The 24,490-nt window shown below is 40.6% G+C and overlaps 1 protein-coding gene across 2 annotated transcripts in view; it reads right to left on the reverse strand.

Moving 5' to 3' along the window:
* The window catches only part of LOC122563454 (proto-oncogene tyrosine-protein kinase LCK-like), a 148,773-nt gene that overhangs the window by 63,895 nt on the left and 60,388 nt on the right, over positions 1-24,490 (reverse strand). For both annotated transcript variants that reach the window (XM_043717198.1, XM_043717199.1), the window contains 7 exons: positions 19,042-19,111; positions 17,838-17,931; positions 16,389-16,487; positions 14,957-15,060; positions 10,188-10,337; positions 6,215-6,367; positions 366-545 (listed from right to left, as the gene is read on the reverse strand). In XM_043717198.1, coding sequence (XP_043573133.1) covers positions 366-545; positions 6,215-6,367; positions 10,188-10,337; positions 14,957-15,060; positions 16,389-16,487; positions 17,838-17,931; positions 19,042-19,111 — 850 coding nt within the window. The remainder of the gene's footprint in view (positions 1-365; positions 546-6,214; positions 6,368-10,187; positions 10,338-14,956; positions 15,061-16,388; positions 16,488-17,837; positions 17,932-19,041; positions 19,112-24,490) is intronic.

Below are 24,490 nucleotides of genomic sequence, written 5' to 3' on the forward strand. Positions count from 1 at the left end.
TGTTTTAAGTGATCACTTATACAATTTCCTTGCGGTTTCTGCAGATGATCTTAGCAAAAGATTGAAAGAACTTTCAGGGAGGAATGATAAATGCTAACCCAGCTGGTGATTCCTATATCCCATAGGTGACGAAAAAGCATGGGGATCCATGAAAGCAGAACAGAAATAGCCTGGGAGGTAGAAGTATGAAAAAATGGACAGAATTGTCTAAATAATGATAAAACAAAAAATGTGCAGTTGCTTCAAATATGCCATTAAATGTAAGATGCAAAGTGTAGGATCTCTAAGTTATGACTGTAAGCTATATTTAATGTACATGCTGCTATAATTCCACTGAGAATGTTAACAGGAGGGGAACAGTTTACCGTTTGCCATATATTCTGTGATGATTAAAATTGGTTCCTCAGTGACCACAGCGTTGAGTTTCACCAGCTTGCGATGTTGCAGAGTCTTCATTAGATTGGCTTCTGCTAAGAAAGCCTCAGGAGACATGGTTCCAGTCTTCAAACATTTAATGGCAACCTTGGTGTAGTTGTTATAATAACCTGCCAAAAGAGAATAAAATAATTAAAACTCTGTGAATATACAACAGATACAAGCTCTTAGTAAGTTACAATTTCTCATTCAGGATCATGTGATTTGATGAATGTCATAAAATCTAATTTATTGGACAGTACAAAGTTACATTAAAACCACAAATCTGTTGGGGAGCAGGGGAATTTTCATCTTTTTTTTGGTGTCAGATTTAATCATCATTTCAGTAAGGCTTGGACAGCAGCAAACATACACAATCCTGGATCTCTCTTCTGAACAGAACTGTGGGAATCCCTACTCCAGAGACTGTGGCAGTTCAAGAAGATAGCTCATTCGCAAGGCCAACCAGGGATGAGATATAATCCTGGTTCAGTCAGAGCTGTCAAATTCCATGGCAGAATAAAAAATACAACTTTTTAAGGCTTATACAATTCCTATCTTTGGGAACGCTGTTAGCCTGATAAGCAGTCCATTAGCTCAGTTGGCTGTGCAGTTGGTCTGCAATACAAAGTGATACCAACAGCACAGATTAAATTCCTGGACCAGCTGCAAATGTCATAAACTCAAACTTTCCCTTCACCTGAGGAGCAGGGACCTTCAGGTTAACCCACCACCGCTGTTCTCTCCAATGAGAGAGTGTGACAATGTGCCTTTACTAATTCTGGTACTGTAGGTAAACTGTCTTCACGATGTCTAATTCACCTGCGATCAGGAACGTTCCATCTGCTGTCATCTGCAGTTAAAATATGGGTTTGTGATAAAAGCTAACAGAACCAATCAGTAAGGATGGACAACAATACATCCTCAACAGTAATCCTCAACATCAGTACCCTACAAGGCTGTGTACTCAGCCTCTTACTCTACTCTTTATACACTCAGACTGTGCGGCCAAATTCAGTTCCAACTCCACATACAAATTTGCTGATGACACCACCGTAGTGGGTCGGATCTCAAACGGTGACAAGACAGAGAACAGGAAAGAGATAGACAGCTTGGCTGCATGGTATGGAAGCAGTCCTGGGGGGTGGGGGGTGTACAGTCCCGGGCGGAGGCTGGTGGGGTGGGGGAGGGAGCAGTCCCAGATGCAGGCCGGAAAGGGGCTCCTGGATCAGCTCGGGGCAGGTGGGAGCGGGTGTGGACTGGACTGGAGGCCTGCAGCAGAGTGGGGACAGTTGTTAGACTAGGGTCTGGGGTCTGGGGTCTGGGGTGGGCAGTCAGCCCGCGTTGGAAGCCCCTGCACTGAGCTACTGCCATGTCATGTGTATTTGAAATTTTTTTTTATCTGACTGTAACGTTAATTCTTTAGCCATATCTGGTTTCTAACATATTCTTTAAACACTGTAAAGTAATGGAACTACTTTTCTTTTTTATTCCTCTTTTGTATCTAAGTTCGTATCTGGGTATTTGTACCTAAGATGGTACCATAAGAGGCAACACTGCAAAGCTTTTCACTGTACTCCTGTACTTGAGTACACATGGCAATAAAGGATATTCTATTCTAAAGACAACACTCGCTCCCTCAATGTCAGCAAAACGAAGGAGCTGGTCATTGACTTCAGGAACCGGAGTGGAGCGCACACCCCTGTCTGTAACAATGCGGCTGAGGTGGAGGTGCTCAAGAACTTCAAGTTCCTGTGAGTAAATATCACCAACAATCTGTTCTGGTTCATCCACATCGATGCTATGGTCAAGAAAGCACACCAACGCCTCTACTTCCTCAGGAGGCGAAGGGAATTCAGCATATCCACAATGATTCTTACCAATTTGTATAGATATACCATACAAAGCCTATCCAGGTGCACAGCAACTTGGTACAGCAACTGCTCTGCCCAAGACTGCAAGGAACTACAGAGAGTCATGAACTCCCAGTCCATCACACAAACCAGCCTCCCATCCCTTAACTCCATCTATACTTACCACTGCCTCAGGAAAGCAGCCATCATCATCAAAGGCCCCTCCCCTTCCAATTATACTCTCTTCCACCCTCCTCCACCAGGCAGAAGGTACAAAGGTTTGAAAACATGTACAAATTCAAGAACAGTTACTTATAAATGGACCTCTGACAAATTAGAGTTGATGTTTCTCTGCACCTTCTCTGTAGCTGTAACACTATATTCTGCATTCCGTTCCACTACCCTAACGTACTTCTGTAAGGTTTGATTTGTCTGGATAGCACACAAACATTACTTTTCACTGTGTCTCGGTTGTGACAATAATAAGTCAAATCAAATCAAATGAACTGAGGGTTTAAAGCTAGCTTCATTTCATTCCCATGTTCTACCATGCCCATTGGGGATAGTCACATCATGTTCTGCTTTCCCCACAACCAGTTCACACAATGCCACTTTTACTGCAGCACTTACTGAGCAGGTGTTCAGGCACCAGACTGGTACATTATTTGCTGCAGGTTTTAATGCTTTGTGTTTATTTCTTGGCCCTGTTTCCTGCCCTAAGCACTGAGCACTCTTTTCAACAGTAACTTGGATCTTTCTTTTAAATATAGAATCCCTACAGTGTGGAAACAGGCCCTTCAGCCCAACCAGTCTACACCAACCTTCCAAAGCATACCCCACCCAGATCCATTCCCCTCCCCTTTACTCTACATTTCTCCTGAATAATGCACCTAAACTACACATCACTGAACACTATGGGATAATTTAACATGGCCAATTCACCAGACCTGCACATCTTTGGAATATGGGAGGAAGCTGCAGCACCTGGAGGAAACCCATACAGACATGGGGAGAATGTGCAAACTCCAACAGACAGTGATCTGAGGGGCTAACCACTGCGCCACTGGTTTCAATACTCTTTCATGCATAGGTTACCAATGCCAGTCTAAGTATACTCTCTGCACATGTCCAGGTCTGCAGCTGCAGCTAGGTGAAGACATGGTGATGAGTTGACCATGAACACTTCATGCGTTCAGCAGATTGCTCTTTACAGACACATATTACACCCATTTCTAGTTATTCTGGAGTAATCTGTCCCTGCATCAGCCAATCGACCTCACTGAGTTCACCACAGTGACCTTTACTTGGAAGGAAGTGAATTCGACGTAGGCCATCTCTTACATAGGCCACCTCTTCAGTGAAATAGCCTCAAAATTCGAATCAGATAACAGCAATCTACCTAAACATCAAATTATTATTTAAAGTGTGATTAAGCTGTCACCCAGAGAGTGGTGAACCTGTAAAATTCTCTGCTACAGAAAGTGGTTGTGGTCAAAACATTGAATGCTTTCAAGAAGGAGTTAGGTATAGTTCTTAGGGTTAAAGGGATCAAAGACTAATGGGGAGAAAGTGGGAACAGGGGACTGAGTGAATGATCAGCCAGGATTGTATTGAATAGGAGAGCAGCTCAAAGGGCTGAATGGACTCATAGTTTCTATGTCACTACTGGGGTAAAATCAGCACAGTAACTGCTCCAACCATACTGCAGTCCATACAAAAGATTTCCAATGGTCTGTAAAATTTTAATGACAGGAAACAGTCTAATAAAATCCTTTAAAAGTCTGTTGTAATTCAGGTAGGCGAAAGTGGGTACTGCAGAGTAAGGAGATTTAAATCAAGATTAGAGTAGTGCTGGAAAAGCACAGCAGGTCAGGAATCCTGATGAAGGGCTTTTGCCTGAAATGTCGATTTTCCTGCTCCTCGGATGCTGCCTAACCTCTTGTAATTCAGGTAGTCCGCTGAACATTATTAAACATCACAGCGCACAACTCTTCTACCTATTTGTACTGTATCCTGGTGATTCTACCATTCCATATTAAATATCCTTTTGGGGAGGAAATCTGCTGTCCTTACCTCATCTAGCCTACATGTGACTCCAGACTCACAGCAATGTCTCTCTACTACCTCCTGAAAAGACTGAGTGAGCCTCTCAGTTCAAGTGCTGTCAGGGCTGCCAACAATGCCCACTTTCCATGAAAGAGTAAAGAATTCCTGTCATGTTAATACAGGCCTTTCACTTTGATTGTTAACATCCAGATATCCCATCTCCGGAATACTGTCACTATCCATCAAGAGAAAGTAACAGAGAGCACTTGAGATTAAACATTGTAAATATTTTGTTTGTTCATAAGCAATGCTTTGTTATTTGATTTGAACAAATCACTGAGTAGGTAAAGTAAAGCTGGGTCTGTGGGTACTCCTGTATCACAATGGCAGTGTCCTTACCTCTATGCTAGGAGGCCCAGATTCAAACCCCACCCTCTTCAGAGGAGTGTAATAATATCTCTGAACAGGTTGATAATAAAATATCTATAAAGCAAAGCAATTCTTACATTGGTTGACTGAGTTGCAATTGCATGCTTATTGGCTAATATTCTCAGCATAATTTCAATCCCAAAGAAGTTAAACAGACGGAAAGCAATAAAGGGAAAAGTACATTGATGTCACATGCTTTTCTCTTGAGATGTTGGCCTCAGATATATTTAAACACAAGTGAATGTTGGAGGCACACAGCTTACAACTAAATATCTCATGCTCATCTTTCACCCACTCTGAGGATCTGGGCTCACGCAGAGTAATTTCCATTTGGGATAATATCCCTGTTATCTCAGTGCCATGGCTCAAATATTTGAAGTAGAGACAAGCGTTCATTCTACTATTTCGTCTGCAAATTGAATGCATCTTTTTCCAGTTTCACGTGAGGAATGAAGGGGTTAAACAAGATGTATGTGATAAGATCAAGCATCCGTTACTGTGCCTATAAACGCATCTGTATCATAATCGAGTGGTTTCATCTGTTCGGCTTTATCATGTTTCACACAATAACCTGATTTACCCATGAGTTCTTTTGGCAGAGCACAAGCCAGCCTATATTTATCTATTGTTTTATGTTGAGTCTGTATTTCAACGATATCTTGGGATTTGTCCTGGGTTTAAGGCTATTTCAAATTAAAGCAGTATAAATGTGCTTTGATGTTGTTGCAACACAAAGCCACTCTTCCACAAACCATTTGACTGTGTGTTCACTTTATACTCGTCTGTCAATTCTAGTTAAAATGCCCCAATATAGTTGCTCTATTACTCTGTCTGCAGGTCTTGCCCTCTATTTGGTGATCTATTACATGGAAAATTGAATAATTTTCCTTGCAAATTCAATTGACATGAATTCCGTTCTAACACAACCCACGATAGCTTACACTGTGTCCGAATTCTCCACATATATCACTTTCTCATTTGATCCCCTCTGTATCTCTCCTGAATATACTATAATTAGCAACATTAATCTTCTCCAGCCCTGAACCACTTCAGCTTAAGGACACTATTTAATTATTTTACCATATGATGGATGCATTGGAGAGTGAATCCCTAAAAGGAAAAAAGGAACTGGGGAAATGAAAGCAGGCCAGAGCTGTATGACTGCTATGGGTAACTGCTGAACAATTAATGTCATATTAGTCCATTCATGAGAATAAATGACTCACAAAGACTTTTACATTTCCCAATGTATTTTGTGCTGGAAAGGAAATTAGGTTCATATTAAGTTTGGAGCTTAGCTGTACCCAGGATGATAACTTAGTACGTTTAGCTTGTTTCAAAATTATTTGGATTCAGTCCTTGCATAGCTGTTATTATTTGCAATTATGTGCAGACAGACATGCCATTATTAGAATAATGAAATCTTTCAAAACAATCAAAAGCAAGAAGTTATAATTTGCATCTTCACATACCCATCCAAACATCTCCAAACTGCCCAGATCCCAACTTCTCCACCATTTTCAGCGACTCCCGGGAGACCTCCCATTCATCATGCCACCATGGCTTCTGTGGCTTTTGAGTCTGACATGGTTTCTTCAAGCACTGACATAAACCATCCGTGGTATCTGCAGCAGAGAGAATCACTCAGTAATCCAGCAAACAACCCGTGTGTTGACAATTTAAACAATAGAAACAATAGTCATGATGGCTCTAAATGAAACCAGTGTGAGAGACCCATTGAGCATGCTCAAGGCAGAAATCAATTGGTTTTTGGAGACCAATGGCATAAACCATTATGGGGATAGTATAGGAGGGTGGCATTGATGGAGATGATCAGATACATGGGCGAACTGAATGGCAGGGATGAATGGTCTACTCCTGCTCCTATGTTGTGTAGAAGGCAAGGTCAGCACACTTTTAATGGGAAGATGTCATATATATTTTTTAAAACTGTTTCCTCATACAACCATTCAGTAGAGGGAGACATCCTTCAGCGCATCGAGTCTGTAGCTCCTGTGCTAGTAACCGATGGGCTGGATTGGGGGTTGAGCTGGGAGCTGGGTGCCACTATAGGCAAAAAGGGAAGGGTTCCCTGTGAAAGGTTTGTGCTGGCAGAGGGGCACAGTTGGTATTAGTCATTGGAGGAAGAGATGAGGCCGGGGTTTGGGAGTGAATGGAATAGACCACAGAGGAAAAGGCACAGCTTCTATTCTTTCAATCCACAACAATTCCACTTAAAATAAAGATATTTTTGAAACTCACTTAGCCAGTTCCTGGCCATCCCTCGACTGCCACAATGCCAGAATGACCATGTTAGGCCTATCATGATCCCTGATCACTGTGGTACTGTCATGTAATTTGACCAGAATTGGTACCAATAGGTCAGTGGCCTGATGCTCAGACCCATTCTGGGTCAGTAAAGGTAAAAATGTCAATAGATAAGAATCATAGAATCACAGAATGGGGTTATCGCACAGAGGCATCAGTCAGCTCTTCATGTCTGTGCTGCCTCACTAAAGGGTCAACTCACCCTGCACATCTTGCCTACCTTCTTCAGATAGATCTGCATATTCTTCCTTGAAAATCTCAACTGAACCTACCTCCATCAGTCTCTCAATCCTGCACTGCAGAGCCTTACCATTGGTGTGTAAAATAGATGTTCCTCATGTCCCCGTTGTTTCATTTGCAAATTTCCTTAAATCTGTTTTCTCTGGTTCTTGATCCTCTCACCAATGGGAACAGTTTCTTGCTATCTACCCTGTCCACAGCCGTCATGATACTCATCGAATCACAGGATGATGACTGAAATAACTTCACAGAAGCCAGTATTCCAAAACCAAATCACCCTTTAGAGTCAGAAAATCATAGAGATGTATAGCATGGACAGGGAAAAGACTTTGTCTATTTACCCGATCCATGCCCCTCATGATTTTATAAACCTCTATAAGGTCACTCCTCAACCTCCGACGCTCCAGGGAAATCAGCCCCAAGCTTATTCAACCTCTCCCGATAGCTCAAATCCTTCAACCCTGGCAACAGCTTTGTAAATCTTTGCTGAACCCTTTCAAGTTTCACAACATCTTTCTGATAGGAAGGAGACCAGAATTGCACGCAATATTCCAACAGTGGCCTAACCAATGTCCTGTACAGCTGCAACATGACCTCCCAACTCCTGTACTCGCAATACTCTGACCAATAAAGGAAAGCATACCAAATGCCTTCTTCACTATCCTTTCTACCTGCAACTCCACTTTCAAGGAGCTATGAACCTGCACTTCAAGGTCTCTTTGTTCAGCAACACTCTCTAGGGCCTTACTATTAAGTGTATATGTCCTGCTAAGATTTGCTTTCCCAAAATGCAGCACCTCACATTTATCTAAATTAAACTCTATCTGCCACTTCTCAGCCCATTGGCCCATCTCACTAAGATCCTATTGCAATCTGAGGTAACCTTCTTCGCTGTCCACTACACCTCCCATTTTGGTGTCATCAGCAAACTTTCTAACTGTACCTCTTATACTCACATCCAAAGTGTTTATACGAATGATGAAAAGTAGTGGACCCAACACTGATCCTTGTGGCACTCCAATGTCACAGACCTCCAGTCTGAAAACAACCCCCCACCACCACCCTCTGTCTTCGACCTTTGAGCCAGTTCTGTACCCAAATGGCTAGTTATCCCTGTATTTAATGAGGTCTAACCTTGATAACCAGTCTCCCATGGGAAACCTTATCGAACGTCTTACTGAAGTCCATATAGATCACATCTACCGCTCTGCCCTCATCAATCCTCTTTGTTACTTCTTCAAAAAACTCAATCAGGTTTGTGAGACATGATTTCCCACACACATAGCCATGTTGACTATCCCTAATCAGTCCATGCCTTTCCAAATACATGTACGGTCTGTCCCTCAGGCTTCCCTTCAACAACTAGCCCACCACTGACGTCAGGCTCACTGGTCTATAGTTCCCTGGCTTGTCCTTACCACCCTTCTTAAACAGTGGCACCACGTTTGCCAATCCCCCAGTCTTCCTGCACCTCACGTCCCGAATCAGTCCATGCCTTTCCAAATACATGTACGGTCTGTCCCTCAGGCTTCCCTTCAACAACTAGCCCACCACTGACGTCAGGCTCACTGGTCTATAGTTCCCTAGCTTGTCCTTACCGCCCTTCTTAAACAGTGGCACCACATTTGCCAATTCCCCAGTCTTCCTGCACCTCACCTGTGACTATCAATGATAGTCACACATTTACACATGGAGGGTCTTTTCCACATCCCACTCCCTCAGAGCTAGCTCACAGAGTGAACAGAACCTCTGACACTCCTGTTTTATATCTGTCAGCCAGGGGTCCCTGATTGGACCAGATTAACAGCCCCAGTGAGGTCCATTTGGCTGACTTTGTTACTACCACTACAGTTGCAATATAAAATGAAGCCATTAGGACCATCAACTCAATGCCAGCTCTCTGCAACAGTAACTCAGTGAATGCCGTTCCCCTTCCACAAAGCCTGGGAAATTCCTTTTCTCTTCAGGTACTTTTAAAAGCTGTGATTGTCACTACCTCCTGTAGAGTTTTTGATTGAATCTGATGTTTAATGAATGGTGGATCAATCCTCTTTGTTAATTGTGGTTTGGTAACTGCAAGAGTTCTGCCTGGCGAGGAACAAGGAACAAGACAATTTTGGAAAGGTACACAATTTCTTCAATAATTCTGGATACCAAATCCACATAAACATTTCCAACTATCTGTCTGCATAACTAAACTCCCTCATCTCTGGAACAATTCTTATGATAATTTATTTCTGCACAGTCTCCCCTGCCTCATCATCCTGTTTAAAGAATGGTGACCACAATTGCACACAACAATCCCACTGAGGCCAAATTAGTGCATTATCTGGGATAAATGTAGCTTCCTTGATTTTGTAATCTCTGCCCTATTGATAAAACCCCAGAATGCTGTATTCTTTTAAACTGATCTTTTGACCTGTCCTGTCATCTTGAATGATATATGTAAATTTACAGCCAGGTCTCTCTGCTCCTGAATCCTACTCCCACTTTTGAGATGTATATTGTAGTTAATACTGTCTCTCCACACTTTCCATTCCACCCACCTTGTATCTATGTCTTTTTGAGATTATATCGTATTCTCCTTGCAATGCTTCCACATTTTACATCTTGCGCCAATGTTGAAATTGTTCCAGTTTGCTCCTGCCAGTCACCTCAGGCTGACTACCTCACCCACCCACTCCCAGAGCATAGGGGGGACTGATACTCAGCCACTACTGTGGCCTTCAGTGATATTTTCACATAAACTCAAACTCAGTGCCATAAATAATTGAAGAACTTCAAATATCTTCCTCGGACCAAACAATTAATTTGTTGAAGTGGTTTACATGTATGAATTCTTGTGAAAATGGGTACTCTGCTCAAGACAAGACTCACATGAGTAATGCTTCACCAGCTCGTGAAGAGTATTGAAGGTTATCCGGGGTGAGATGTAATAGCCTCCTTTATCTAAAGAACGAATCTTATAGTGCTTTACCACGTCTCCTTGTTGTGAATCAAAGTCCCTTACAGACAATGAATAAGAACCTGCATTCAAGAGAAAGAAGAGTTAAAAAAGAATGCGAGAAATTTGCTTCCTGCTGCTAAAGATCATCAATAACACAATTGAATAGGTTTGAACATTCCTCTCAGAAACATCTCACTCTGAGGGCCCAATGTGAGCTCCAGTATTTTTAGTATTTATGGGTATAAGACCATATATAAAAGTAACCTTAACTTGGCATAAAATGTTACTCAATTGGCTGTTTCAACAAGACAAAATGAGTCAGCATATGGCTGTAGGTGGAAAGAAATGCACATTGGAGATTTGAAGGCGTGATCGTGAGTAAAACAGAGAAACCTTTACCCTGCAACCAAGGGGTTTCCTTGAGTTCAGCAAAAAGATTCTCTCCTGAACTAATACCTGCATCGGACGCAGGCTTCTCAAAATCGACATTTTATATTTATATGTTGACTTTGATTTAATGAAAGCTTCAAGAAGCTTCATCAAAGAAAAAGATAGAAGCATCTTTAAGGAGGAAATAGACAGAGGGACTTAGGAAGAGAATTCCAGAACTTAATGCCCAGAGAGGTGTTTGGCCATCAAGTACCAAGTGCTATATTATTTCATCAATGACAATATTATGGCTATAACACTGGGCCAGATGGTCCTGTCCCCAGTGGGCACTGGCCCTGTCCGGGCTCAGGCTGCTTGAATCCAGTTGTTGATATCTGCAGCATAGAATCCCTTTGAGGTTAAATCAGGCCATTTGGCCCATCAAGTCCACACCAACAGATAGTGCATATCACCCAGAGCCATTGCTCTACCCGATCCCTTTAACCCTGCATTTCCCATGGCTAATCCACCTAGTCTGCACATCACTGGATTCTATGAGCAATTTAGCATGGCCAATCCACCTGACCCGCACATCTTCGGAATGTGGGAGGAAACCGAAGCACTCAAAGCAAACACACGCAGACACAGGGAGAATATGCAAACTCCACTCAGACAGTCGCCCGAGGGTGGACATGAATCTGTGGCCCTGGTGTTGTGAGGCAGCCATACTAACCACTGAGCCACCATGTAACTCATGGACATGGTTAGAAGTAGCTGTGAACCAGAGAACCCCTTGAAAGTTTGAGATGGTCTTTTAGCTCCTTCACACCCTCGAATGTGGGAGAGTCACAGGTTTAAGGCCACTAAGAGATCTCCAGGTATCCCCAGAAACAGGTGTACTTTCAACAAACTTTATTCAAGAATGTTCTCCTGAGCTGGAGCAGGTACAAATTCAGGCAGAAACCACTGAGCTCAAGAAATTTCAGGGCAGTGGAATGGCTACTCCTATTTCCTGTTACTATAATTTAGGAAAACTCAGGCACTCCAAAAAGGAAGAATGAGCATATGAGGAACAGACCATCACATTTGATATGAAATAGGCAACACTGAAAGTGCTACATTAACTGTCAGGTGCAAAAATAAAACAGACCCAGAGCAAATAGTTTATTTCTAATGCTGTATTAAAAAGCACCTGCACTTGTTCACATTTCTCATAACATACAACAGCAAATAATTCAAACACTTTATTGAAACAAAGTTTCAAATGATGTAAATAATGATGAAAGCTGAAAATAGGTTTAGGCTTGGAATAATTGAAAAAAGCCAAATGCTGTTCTTGCTGGAAATCTCTCATAAAAACAGAATCAAAGCAGGTCTGGCAGCTTCCGTGGAGAGAGAAACCGAGTTAATGTTCAGATCAATGACCTTTGGATTTTCTGTCTTTAGTACACTTGAAAATAAAGGAGGCCATGTACCGGGAACCGTCCCTCCTCTTTTATGAATCGAAGATTGATCTCAAGTTTTATTTCTCAAATGATTATTTTTAACATTGTTTAAAATCTGCTTTAAATGAAGCAAATGGAACATCAACAATTTCCAATTCTCAAAAGGTAAAGCAAATTTTCACTCCATTATTATGCAGTCATAGAATCATGAAGTCATACAGCACAAAAACAGACTCTTTTGTCCAATCAGTCCATGCCAACCAAGTTTCCCAAACTAAACTAGTCCCACTTGTCTGTGTTTGGTCCATATCCCACTCAACCTTTCCTATTCATGTTCCTGTACAAATGTCTTTTAAATATTGTAACTATATCTGCATCTACCACTTCCTCTGGCAGTTCATTCCATATAAACACCACCTTCTCTGTGATAAGGTTATCTCTCAGGTCTCTTTTAAATCTTTCTCCTCTCACCTTAAAAATATACCCTCTCGTTTTGAACTCCTCTACTCTAGTGAAAAGACTTTTGCTATTCACCTTTTCTAAGCCCCACATTTCTTATAAACCCCATAAAGTCACCCCTCAACTTTCCACACTCCAGTGAAAAATGTCCCAGAAAACCCAGCCTCTCTTTATAACTCAAATTCTCCAGTCCCAGCAACATCTTTGTAAATCTTTTCTGAAATCTCCAATGTAATAATATCCTTCATATAACAGGGCCACCATAACTGTACATAGTGCACCAAAAGTGGTCTCACCAATGTCCTGTAAAATTTCAAAATGATGTCCTAACTCATAAGCTCTATGAAGTTAGCACTCAGACTTGTTAAACACCTTCTTAACCACCCTGTTTACCTCTGATGCAACTTTCAAAGAATTATGTACCTGAACCCCGAGGTCTCTCTGTTCAACAAGACTCCCCAGGGCCCTACCATTAACTGCATAAGTCCTGATGTGATGGTGTTGGTGTTGGACTGTGTTGGACAAGGACAAAAAGTCACACAACACCAGGTTATAGACTAACACCTGATGAAGGAGTAGTGCTCTGAAAGCCAGTGTTTTCAAATAAACTAGTTGGACTATAACCTGGTGTTGCGTGACTTTTGACCCTGCAGAAGCCCTGCCACTGTTTATTTTACCAAAATGCAATACTTGCATTTACCCAATTAAATGCCATTTGCCACTCCTCAGCCCATTGGCCTAATTGATCAAGATTCCTTTGTAATCTTAAATAACCTTCACTGTCAACTGTACCGCCAATTTTGTGTCATCTGAAAACTTACTAACCATATGTCCTAAATACTCAACCAAATTGGGGGTTTTATAAATGATTATATAAATGACAAACAAAAATAGACCCAGTATCAATCCCTATGGAACACCACTGGGCACAGGAATCCAGACTGAAAAACAACCTCCACCACCACCATCTGTCTCCTACCGTCAAGCCAATTCTGTACCCAATTAGCTAGCGTTCCCTGAATCCCATATAATCCAACTTTGCTAATTAGTCTACCATGGTAGACCTTGTCAAAGACTTTACTGAAGTCAATATAAACAACATCTACTGTGCTGCCCTCATCAATCTAGTTGGTTATGTCATTCAAAAACCTCAATCAAATTAGTGAGAAATGATTTCTATGCACAAAGCCAGCTGACTATCCCTAACCAGTCTTGCATCTCCAAGTGCATGAAAATCCTGTCTCTCAGAATCCCCTCCAACCAAATCGACAACTGCACAATTTGTTGATGGTGGCACGACAGGATAAATAATCCGAGTTGAGAGTGTGGAGCTGGAAAAGCACAGCAGGTCAGGCAGCATCCGAGGAGCAGGAGAGTCGATGTTTCAGGCATAAACCCTTCATCAGGATGATTTCTGATGCTTATGCCCGAAACATCAATTCTCCTGCTCCTCGGATGCTGCCTGACCTGCTGTGCTTTTCCAGCACTACACTCTCGACTCCGATCTCCAGCATCAGCAGTCCTCACTTTCTCGCAGGATAAATAAGCAGTTAATTAAACAAGCAGAATCATTGGCTTTATAAATCAAGGTATGGAGTTAAAGAAACAAGGAAGTTATAGTAAACCGCACAAAGTGGTTCACTGGCGTTTCAGCCTCAGTGAGAGTATCATGTCCAGTACTGAATATCACACTTCAGGAACAAAGTGAAGACTTTAAAGGGGGTCAAAACAGGTCCATGCAAGTGGTTCCTTGGGTGAGAGACATCACTTTAATGGATAGATTGGAGACGTTTTGCTGTTCTCTTTCGAGGGTGGAAAGCTGAGAGGATATTTGATTAGAGTTGTTCAAAACTTTGTGGTGACTGAGTAGAATAGATACAGAGAGCAATAGGTTTGGGGTGATTGGGAAAAGGAGAGTTGATGAAATGATGAGACATCTTTCTTGCAGCAAATGGTTAGAGCCAGGAATGAGTGGCCTGAGGGTATGGTGGAGGTAGATCTAATCTCAGCTTTCAAAAGAGAATTGAATGATTATTTACAGGACTAAGCAGAAAAGATGGTCAAATGGGACTAGCTCAATTGCTCTTATAGAGGGCTGGTTCAGACTAGATGGGCTGAGTGGCCTTCTTCTGTGCTGTAACTATTCCATGAAATGCAAATCATATTTCAATGTTAGAGAGACAGCTGAAGGAAGAATACAGCAGATCCACACGGTATGTCAGTGATCTGGTGTTTCTTACATAGATACCTTATGATGAATATATAACACACGTTATGACTGATCAATAATGAAGGTTTATCCAAAACCAAGTTTGTAGTGTTCTTCAATCAGTGCATTTAAATATAATCCAACGATTTATGTATTTTTGAAGAAGATACGTCATCAGAGAATGAACGACCTCTGCAGGTCATCTTTTAAAACTGACCTTTGGTGGTTTCACTCTCTCGAATCAGGTAGGAACCGACGGTATTGCCAGCTGTTAGAAGTTGTCGCTCAGCCTCTTTCCGGCTTAAGTCTTTAAAGAACCATCTAGAAAGTTGAAAGTTTTGGTTAGTAGTCTAATAGGGAATGGATCTGTAATCCTGAGCTGAACTAATGTTCCTGAAAGGAGCAACGTCAGGTTGCGAAATCCAAAAGTAGTAAACAAACATATTTATGAAGTCATTACCATGGTAAAAATTGGGAATAAACACACAAATGATAAAGCTGGGAATAAAGCATGAGTTAAAAAATGTCAAAGGACTCAAATGAGCATCATGCAAGTTTTAATCAATCAGGAATCTTTGGATACAATTTTGTTCTATTCTCATTGAATTCCTTCAGAGAAACCAAAGCAGGAATAAAATACAGTCGATCTGAATCAGTTAGATCCCGATAACTGTGTTTTTACCTGATTCCATTGACTCTTTACACTTCATTATTTAACTCAATGTGCAGGGGCTGTCAGCTAAATGCCAGGTAATACAGCCCATAATTACCACGCAGGGTACCAATGAGATCATTACATCACCTTCTCAAAATGGGGTGGGAGAGAATCAGAAAATTAGGTTCCCTTGAATGGCTTGAGTGAGTAGACAATGGGAGGGCATGGAACCAGGGCAAGCCACACAAAGAGAGGGGAATAGTGCAAAGCTCGGAAAAATATTTTTCTGGAGAATGTTATAATATTCATTATTCATTATAACATTGTGGTTGACTCTTAACTACCCTCTGAAGTGATCTAATAATCACCTGGTTCAAGGGTCCATTAGGATGGGCAACTAATGCCGGCTTTGCTAGTGACACCCACATCCCAAAAAAGAACGAAAAGAAAAGGAACGATTGAAAAAGATCCAAAAGTTTAGTAGGCTTTAAATATCTAATGCCAATGTCAAGTTGAATGAAGAAAGCTAACAGAAAGTTAAACTGCAAAGTCAAAACAGCAGAATGTAAGTCACAAAGTCATGGATTATGTGGCATTCAGGTCAGAACACATCACGTGCACTACTCATTCAGAAACTAGAAAATATTCATGGAGAACTGACCAAAAATCAGATTCCTAGTCTTAGAATTATGTGGGTAAAATAAAGAAACTTGTATTTTTCATTCTTGGAGAGGCAATTCTGAGAGATGATCTTATCAAGATTACAAATTTAATGCCAGTATGGAAAAGAAAAAAAACAGTTTTACTGCAACGTGTCAGAATAAAGCAAAAGGTCATTCATTCAAACTGTTAAATTTAGGACTTGTGAATGGAGTCCATTGACCAGGGGAGAAGAAAATCTTTCGTCTGAAAGGTTATTAATATAAACTCACACTTTTGGTAGGTACAGCAGAAAAACAATTCTAAGAAATGCCAACAAGAAAAGGATCCTTACGTTTCAATCTCCAGCGTGTGTGCCCGTGCCACAAAATTGTATGGGATGTAGCCTTCTTGTCCTGTCTCTAAAGATTGTGCTTTCCACCAGTCTCCCTCCCTACCAAAGAGGACAAGTCATGTTTGTTATTTTGCCTTGGATCACAATGATGAAATTGTAACAAAAAGGACACATAACAAGAAACAGTCATTCAGCTCATCAACCTGTTCTTAAACATATTCAGAAACCCCAGAGAGATTTCCTGTATTCAATTGTTCTGATCCCCAATGTAAATAAAGCAAAATTCCCAAACTCCCCCACACAATCTCACCATTTGATCAGCCAGCATGCTTCATATCACCAGATGGAACTGTACAGTCAGGGTCCCAGAGGAAGCGTGAGATATTCTTTGGAATCACCCCAAACCCTTTGCCCTCTAACATCTATGGCCTTAAAAGGGACATGTGGAGTGTCCCCCTCAGACAGCAATCCTGGCATAACCTACAGACCAACCATGGGTTGTTAGACCAATGCTCATGTACAGTAAAAAACTTAGAAAAGTTCTGAATTTGAGTAAAACTTTATCTTAAATAATAGAACATTTTGGCACACTGTATAGCTAATTAGCTTAGGGCAAAACATTTATTTGTAAGAGTTACCTCGTGCATAATTTAGGTTAGTGTTCTTCTCACTATAATATCCAAATATATTAGGTTGTGAAATACTGTCAAATATCTGACACAACTGAATAGATTTCTGTACACTCTGGATCTTTTTGCAACAATAAACACTATCCTTATTGTTATCTTACTCTTTACTGCCTTTGATGTTCTGGAAATGTTTATTTTTAGATCAAAATGATTTGACTGTACAATTTATCACAAAATTCACTCTTCAGAGTATTTAGATAAATTTCGAGGCCAATGTACTTTACTCATGATTATGTTTTAATAGGCCTTCCTGAAGAAGGGCTTATGCCCGAAACGTCGATTCTCCTGTTCCCTGGATGCTGCCTAACCTGCTGCGCTTTTCCAGCAACACATTTTCAGCTCATTATGTTTTAATACCCAATCTTAAATCTTGCTGGAGACTGATTTGTGGAATAATTTCTAACATTGAATAATATTGTTATATCCAGAAATATCCTGACAATATAGGAACATGTTTTTAACATCTAACTTACATTTTAAGTGATTAGAATCATACAGATAGTAATTTATTCAATAAACTCCATTCATGAGCATTCAGTGTGTTCACCTGTTTTGCTGATGAATAGGTGCTATTGTCTCACTGGTCTGAGATGAGCTGTTGTGATAAAATGAAAGTAAGGTGTGTCTTATGCTCTTATCTGTTTGCAGGGAACACAACTGAATGGAGTTTCAGTGGGTTCACTTCATCCAATTTATCAATTCAGACTTTCTGTTCATTTTTTGCTGACACCTCATGAAGCCTGTCTTGCAGGTAACTTACCGTTTTAGAACTCTCAGCTGATCACCTTCCTTGAAATCAAGATCATCCTCATGGGTTCGCTCGTAGTTGTACAAGGCAACAAATATATCATCACCTGAAAAACCATTCTGTTTAGTTACTTTTACACCATTAATAAAAGCCAGATCTGATGAAGAACAAAATTTTGTTGTTTTTGTGATGTACACACATGGTAAAGGTGACAGCTCTCTCCTCCTGCACCACACCACCCCACCAAGAAAATTCAGTCATCTTCAGCACCAGAAAAAAACTTTGAACAAATAAACTAAACAATTTGGGAAACAAAGCAATGTAAGATTGTATCCTTAAAAAACTGATTGATTGTCAGGAGGAGTAGACAGGACAAGGTGACTTGTGTGTGAGTCAGCCCTTGTTCCAAAGTGAATGCTGACATATGAAGCACATTGTTCATTCATGAGAAAAGGAAAGGCAATATGTGAGACTCAGAGCATCGTTATCGTGATGGGTGATTGACCAGTTTCTTGTATTAGGTACTGCAGCCGTGTACTCCATACAGATAGTCCATGTCTCTTGTATGAGGGATAGGTATCTCCCACTCATTCTGAATAAATAATGGGGTATTCCTGAATGTTAATGATATGGACTTAGGGATACAGGACATGATTCAAAATCTGCAGATGGCACAGGACTTGGAAATGCCACAAACACCAAAAAGAAATATCTTAAACTTGGATGTGGACAGATGGAGAAATATGACAGAACTTAATGGAGGAAAGCTGAGGTGATGCAGTAGGATTAGAAGAAAGAATACTTGTGATAGGGGTGTATGAGAAGAGGGATGGTGGTGGGGGCGTGGTTGTTCATGAACAAATCTTGGAAAATGGTGAGACAGATTATTAGAACACCTTTATAAAATGTAGATATCATGGCTTTACAGAAGCCAGAAGTTGTGTTGAAAAATGTTTTGCAGTTTTTGAGTTAGTATATGTTTATCGTCCAAACATTTTGAATGAAATGATCTTGTCACTTTAGATTTCTGGTGCTATCTCTTTCTTAATATCTATGGTTCTAAAGAGAAAACCTTCAAACTATGTTACAGGACAAGGATGAAACACAGTGACAATTCAGTCTGGAATTATCGACTGAACAAAGTCATGCATCTAGAGGTCCCACTTGTAAGTTCTGAATAAAGTACAGGTATCGTCTTATATCTGTGTCAACTCACCTACAAAGGGAGAAGATGGTGGAGAATGAATGTCATAATTCACCAGGGGATCATGAATTTCTGGATAGTTCTGCAATAAAAGTAGACACCAATGATACACCGATACCAACGAATTCCAAAGAAGAGTCATTGGACTCAAAACACTAACCATGTTTTCTCTCTACAGATCCAACCAGACCTGTTGTGTTTCTCCAATATTTTTGTTGCCACATGAATAATACAGTGCTTACCATGAAAAGGCAATTCAACATCAAAATCTAAAACAGGAAACAAAAATTGTTACTTCTTTACATTGTTATCTTGTTATCAGAACATAAAGCCTCATTAGAGGGAAATAACTACAGTAATGGATACACACCTGAAAGTCACCACGCCTCAGGCAAGAGGAGAGGTTGGGAAGGAAAATCCTTCAATGATAACCTCAACCAGCGTGAGAACTGAACCCATCCTCATGGTGCCAATTCAATATGGTAAGCCAGTCATCCAGCCAACTGAGCTACCCAATCCACATATAAAATAAGCATCCATGTGCAACCATTTAACAGAGTTCCCCGGCAATACATTTATTCTGTTTTATTTGTTCTTGAAATGCAGATGTCACTGGCAGGGCCAGCAAAAATTGCATCTCGTTGCCTTTGAGAAGGGACACTGAGCTGCCTTCTTTAATCAGTACACTCTATGTGGTTTAGGGAAGGAGTTCTAGACTTTTCACCCAATGATATTGAAGAACTGTTAAACATAGTTCTTACTCATTATGATGTGTGTCTTGGAGGGGAACTTCGGTGGTGTACATAATCTCCTCCCCTTGTCCTTCTGGGTAGTTGAGGTTTAGATGACGCTATTGAAGGAGCCTTGGTGAGTTACTGCAGTGCATCTTATGGACGGTACATATTACTGTTACTACACATTGGTGCTGGAGGGAGTGAATAGGATGGTGGAGGGGTGCCAGTGTTAATGATACAGCAAACTGATGTCTCTGTGAAAATTCCAGTATGCAGCTTGGAATAGTCAAAGCCTAATTTTCTTGAGAATATCAACAAGCAGGTTCGGAACTTCCTTAAAATGTTATTAAAAAATGTTCCAGTAAGAGGCAGTACTGCTTCACAATTCAAAACAGAAACGTTTTCTTTAAAAACAAGCTGGCCGGAATTTAATGCCCCCCATCATGGTAGGTTTGGTACGGGACAGGAGGGGGGAGTTATTAACCAGACCCTGTGTGAAGACCTTGCCACTGTCCTATTTCCACCTGATGAACCCTGTGACTGGCACTTCACCATCATCACCAGCTCATGTAGGCACCTGCCTTTCGGGTAATAATCCAACAGCAGGCTGGGGCTTGCCTATGGTGGTGGGAGCGTGCTGGAACTGGAAAAGCAGACCTTTTTCTGGGTTGCTTACAGTCTCCAAATGATCCATATGCACTCAATCCCTGATCAAAGCACCAGGCATCAGTAAAGGTAATGGGTGGGCTCCATTGAGAGATAGAATTTATAATACTATCAGACTTTATCATATCTCTGGACACGATCCTATCGCACATCACTTGCAAAAACATGTATAACTATTCTGTTAAATCTCAGTAGAATTATATTACCTTTAATTGAACTCTGCTGAAATAAACGATCAGAAGCTTGTCACATTATCTACATGGTATCAATGTAATTCTCAGTGATCACAGAAATGAATTGTTGGAAATTAGCTTCCCTTGTGAGCTGCTTTACAAGGCTGCCTCACAGCTTTCTTTATGCTTTCAGAGCAGACAAAACAAGGCCACTCCCTTGCAATGATTTAAATGTTTAATCTGGTAAATGTTGACATTGATGCCACATGTTAGCAATGTGTTGACCTAGACATATGATTCTTGCTTTGGGGCTTGTACATTGCAGACTTGCGAGAGGTCCCAGGTTCACATCCTGACAAGCCATGATTGCCTGCCTGAGAGTGGCATGGTCGCTCAGTGGTTAGCACTGCTGCCTCACAGTGCCAGGGACCTGGGTTCAATCCCAGTCTTGAGTGATTGTGAGGAGTTTGAATGTCTTCCCTGTGTCTGTGTAGGTTTCCTCCCACAGCTCAAAGATATGCAGGTGACTTTAAGAATTGTCAGTAGCTGCAAAATTGAGGGAGCTTTAAGTAAGTTGCCCATAGTGTCCAGTGATGTGCAGGCTAGATGGGTTAACCATGTGAAATGTGGAGTTATGGGGATAGGGTGGAGGTGCTGGCTCTGGGTGGGATGCTCTTTGGAAAGTTGGTGCTTGATGGGCCAAATGGCCTCAATGGAATGTTGGTGGATGTTCTCTGGCAGTAGGAAGAATGATATTGAATGAATATAGTAGTAGGTCCAATTACTCTGGAGTAAATATTTCTTCTCGGTGTATTCTTGCCAATTTCCTCTTTCTCCTCACAGAAAGCCTTGCACACCTCATTGGGGCCTAGTCATGCTCCAGCAGCCCCAGTAAGTAAGCCTTAATATTAAATGTCAACATCTTGTTGCAAACCAAACAAATTTTGTCCTCACTAATTCTCACACAGATCCACTGCAGCAATAACAATTACGTGGCAACTGCGACGAAGCATTAGACTAATTCTCCTGGGGCTTGTGACAAATACAGCTGCCCCAACCAAGGTCAATAAATTCAGCACAGAACAGGAACTTGTCCCTTGGAATCAGGTGAAACTCTGATCAAATGGCTGAAACTTTAGGAGAGCTGGTTTGGTGTCTCCATCAAGTGAATGTATTTTATGAATCAAGAGCAATTTCCTGTCTGTATATTTAATTTACAAAATGTAAATACAATAGTTGTAAATTTCTGTTATGCAAGTAGTTTAGATGGAACAATATTTAGAGTTGCTTCCAGTATTACTAACATCACTATAAGAATTGTCAGTAGCTGCAAAATTGAGGGAGCTTTAAATAGGAATCAAGGTTTCAGAGATTGTATGTAATAGATTTATTGTTGTTTCCTGGCATTTCTATTCTTATTAAATGCTTTTCATTGAAGTGCTGTCATAAACAACCATAAATAATTACCCCAGTAAGTGTACATCAATTCAATGCAGGAGGAAATGCAATGACATTGGTTTGATTTTAGGAAGTTTTTAAAATAAATCTGTTCAGAGATATTATTACACACCTCTGGAATAAGTGAGCCACAAACCTGGGATTCCTGGTTTCAGAGGCAAAGACACTACTACTGCACCATAAGACTCACCCCAGACAGCAATAAACTGAATGTGGGACAACACTTGAACTGATCAATTCAACCTTTTTCTTGGAGCTGCTCCTGAGCTTAGCAAGTCAGTGAGAGCTAATCATTCGGTTACAACTTTAACAATTTATGGGAGGAAATCCCTCATGCTTGCAATGAACCGTCAGTAAAACCAGGTTCAAATCTGTAAGAAGTCAGCCTTCAACATTTCTGAAGAAACTTGAGCTGTACACAATGGAAAATTCATTACCGAGCCAAGTTCTCTCAACAGCTACTGGCTTCATCTCATTCTTTTTGATGGATTGGATCTCGGCTTGACTTCAATGGATTTAAAGGAAAAGGGATACTTGTATTTAAACAGTCCCTTACTACATCTCCAAACAGTTTACTTGATGAATTACTTTGAATTACAGAACCTAAGTGCAATGTAGCAGCTATTTTGCACACAGTAACATCTTATAAGCAGCAATAAAATTAAGAGAGGAGTTAATGCATTTCTTTGTGATGATGTTTACTGATGAAGGGACAGTGATCAGGACTCAGAGCTATTCACTCTTTGAACCATTCAACTGGATCTTCAATGAAAAGCCTGTAACAGCAGACATGGTTTACAGAGTCTTATTTTCCAAAGGAAGAAGCTGTTACATTTCAATGATAGCTCATCAGTACTGCGCTGCTATGCTCCCTTAGACAATGCAAAGCCTTCCAATTGGGAGTTTAAATCCATAAACTCCTGGATCAGAGCATGGCTCAGTTAATGAGCCGAGCTCTGCTAGTTGCTGCCAATTTATCAGGATGTACTGAAAGTTGCATACAGGTTGTTTTTGTTCAGCTCTGCTGTGGTCAATATTGTGCAGCCTTGATCACACATTGCAATATTTATTAATGGCTCTTTCATTGTCTTTGGTATGAAATAAATAGCTGGTGCTGCCACTTTATACAGTGCTCATGTTCTAGCACCTTCTCATCGTTGTTTCCTTCTTTAATTCTGTCTTTCTGAATCAAATGTGTATGAAACATGTCTAAGAATCAAAGTATGTTAGACGGATGCTGTGGTTTTTGGACTCAACAAGAGACACATTCTTATTATCAAATAAAATTCTCTAAATTATTTGCTGATTTAAAACATTTTGAAATTTGGCTACATTTTTCTACGTAAATCTTTGGCTCAATAATTTTAGAATAATGAGGATTTCATTAGATTTGTTATCGGGATGCTATTTATAATTTCATTGCCACACTTTATTCGCTATTTGAATGCTTTATGACTAAAGGTCAAACTGCCCAATTTTCACTACATTTTCAGATCATACAAGATTCTGATCCAACATATATTTCTTGTCATTTTAAAACAAGCATTTTAAATTGTGCTACCATTAGGGTCAGTCTGAAAAGGTTTCATTCTGATTCAAATATATATCACATTGCATGCAATCTGAGTGCACGCTACTTGAGTTCACACTTAGTCTGAGTTTTGTAAATGAAAAATGAATTCTTTTTTTCTGACAACCCAGCTCAGAATTTAGCCATCATTCAATGTAGAAAAAAACATTCGCAATCAAGAATTTAATGCTAAATCCACAAATGTTGTCTTTGCAATGAAATTTCAGAAATATGCTCCTCTCAAGCAAACTTCCTGGTTGGGAACACAGTAACCTACAGAATGGAAACAGGCCATTCAGCCCAATGTAGCTTTGCTTGTGTTTATGAGGCTCCATTTGCCCTTTTTTTTATCTCACCTTACCAGCATATTTTGTGTCTCTCATGTGCTTCCTGTTGAATGCTTTTGTATTATTCACCTCAATCTTTTGCGGTTGTGCATTGCATCTTCTCACCACCCTCTGGGTGGGTCATTCTCTCCTGAATTTCTTTTTCAGTTTCTTTGTGACTAGCTTATATTTAAGATTCTTAGTTATGGATTTTTCACAAGTAGCAGCATTGTATCTATTGTACTCTACAGATATAACCAAAATAACTTATTTCAGAATACGCCATCAACGAAAACAGCACAAGCTGATTCAGTCTTTCCTATTGTAACAAAGTACAATCACATGGTGCCAGTTACCATCCCAGTAAATCTCGTCTTGAACCTTCTTAAAATAACTGTGCACAGTGCTCAGTGCAGTCTAACCAAGTGTGATGCATTTTTCTTCTATTGTGTAAACTTGTGCTGCAGTAGCTAGCACTCGATAAATATTGTTACATTCCATTGCAGAGACAGTTTGGAGGGTTTGCAACATTTG

The sequence above is a fragment of the Chiloscyllium plagiosum genome, chromosome 27 (assembly GCF_004010195.1).
Source record: "Chiloscyllium plagiosum isolate BGI_BamShark_2017 chromosome 27, ASM401019v2, whole genome shotgun sequence".
NCBI classification, from domain to species: domain Eukaryota; kingdom Metazoa; phylum Chordata; class Chondrichthyes; order Orectolobiformes; family Hemiscylliidae; genus Chiloscyllium; species Chiloscyllium plagiosum.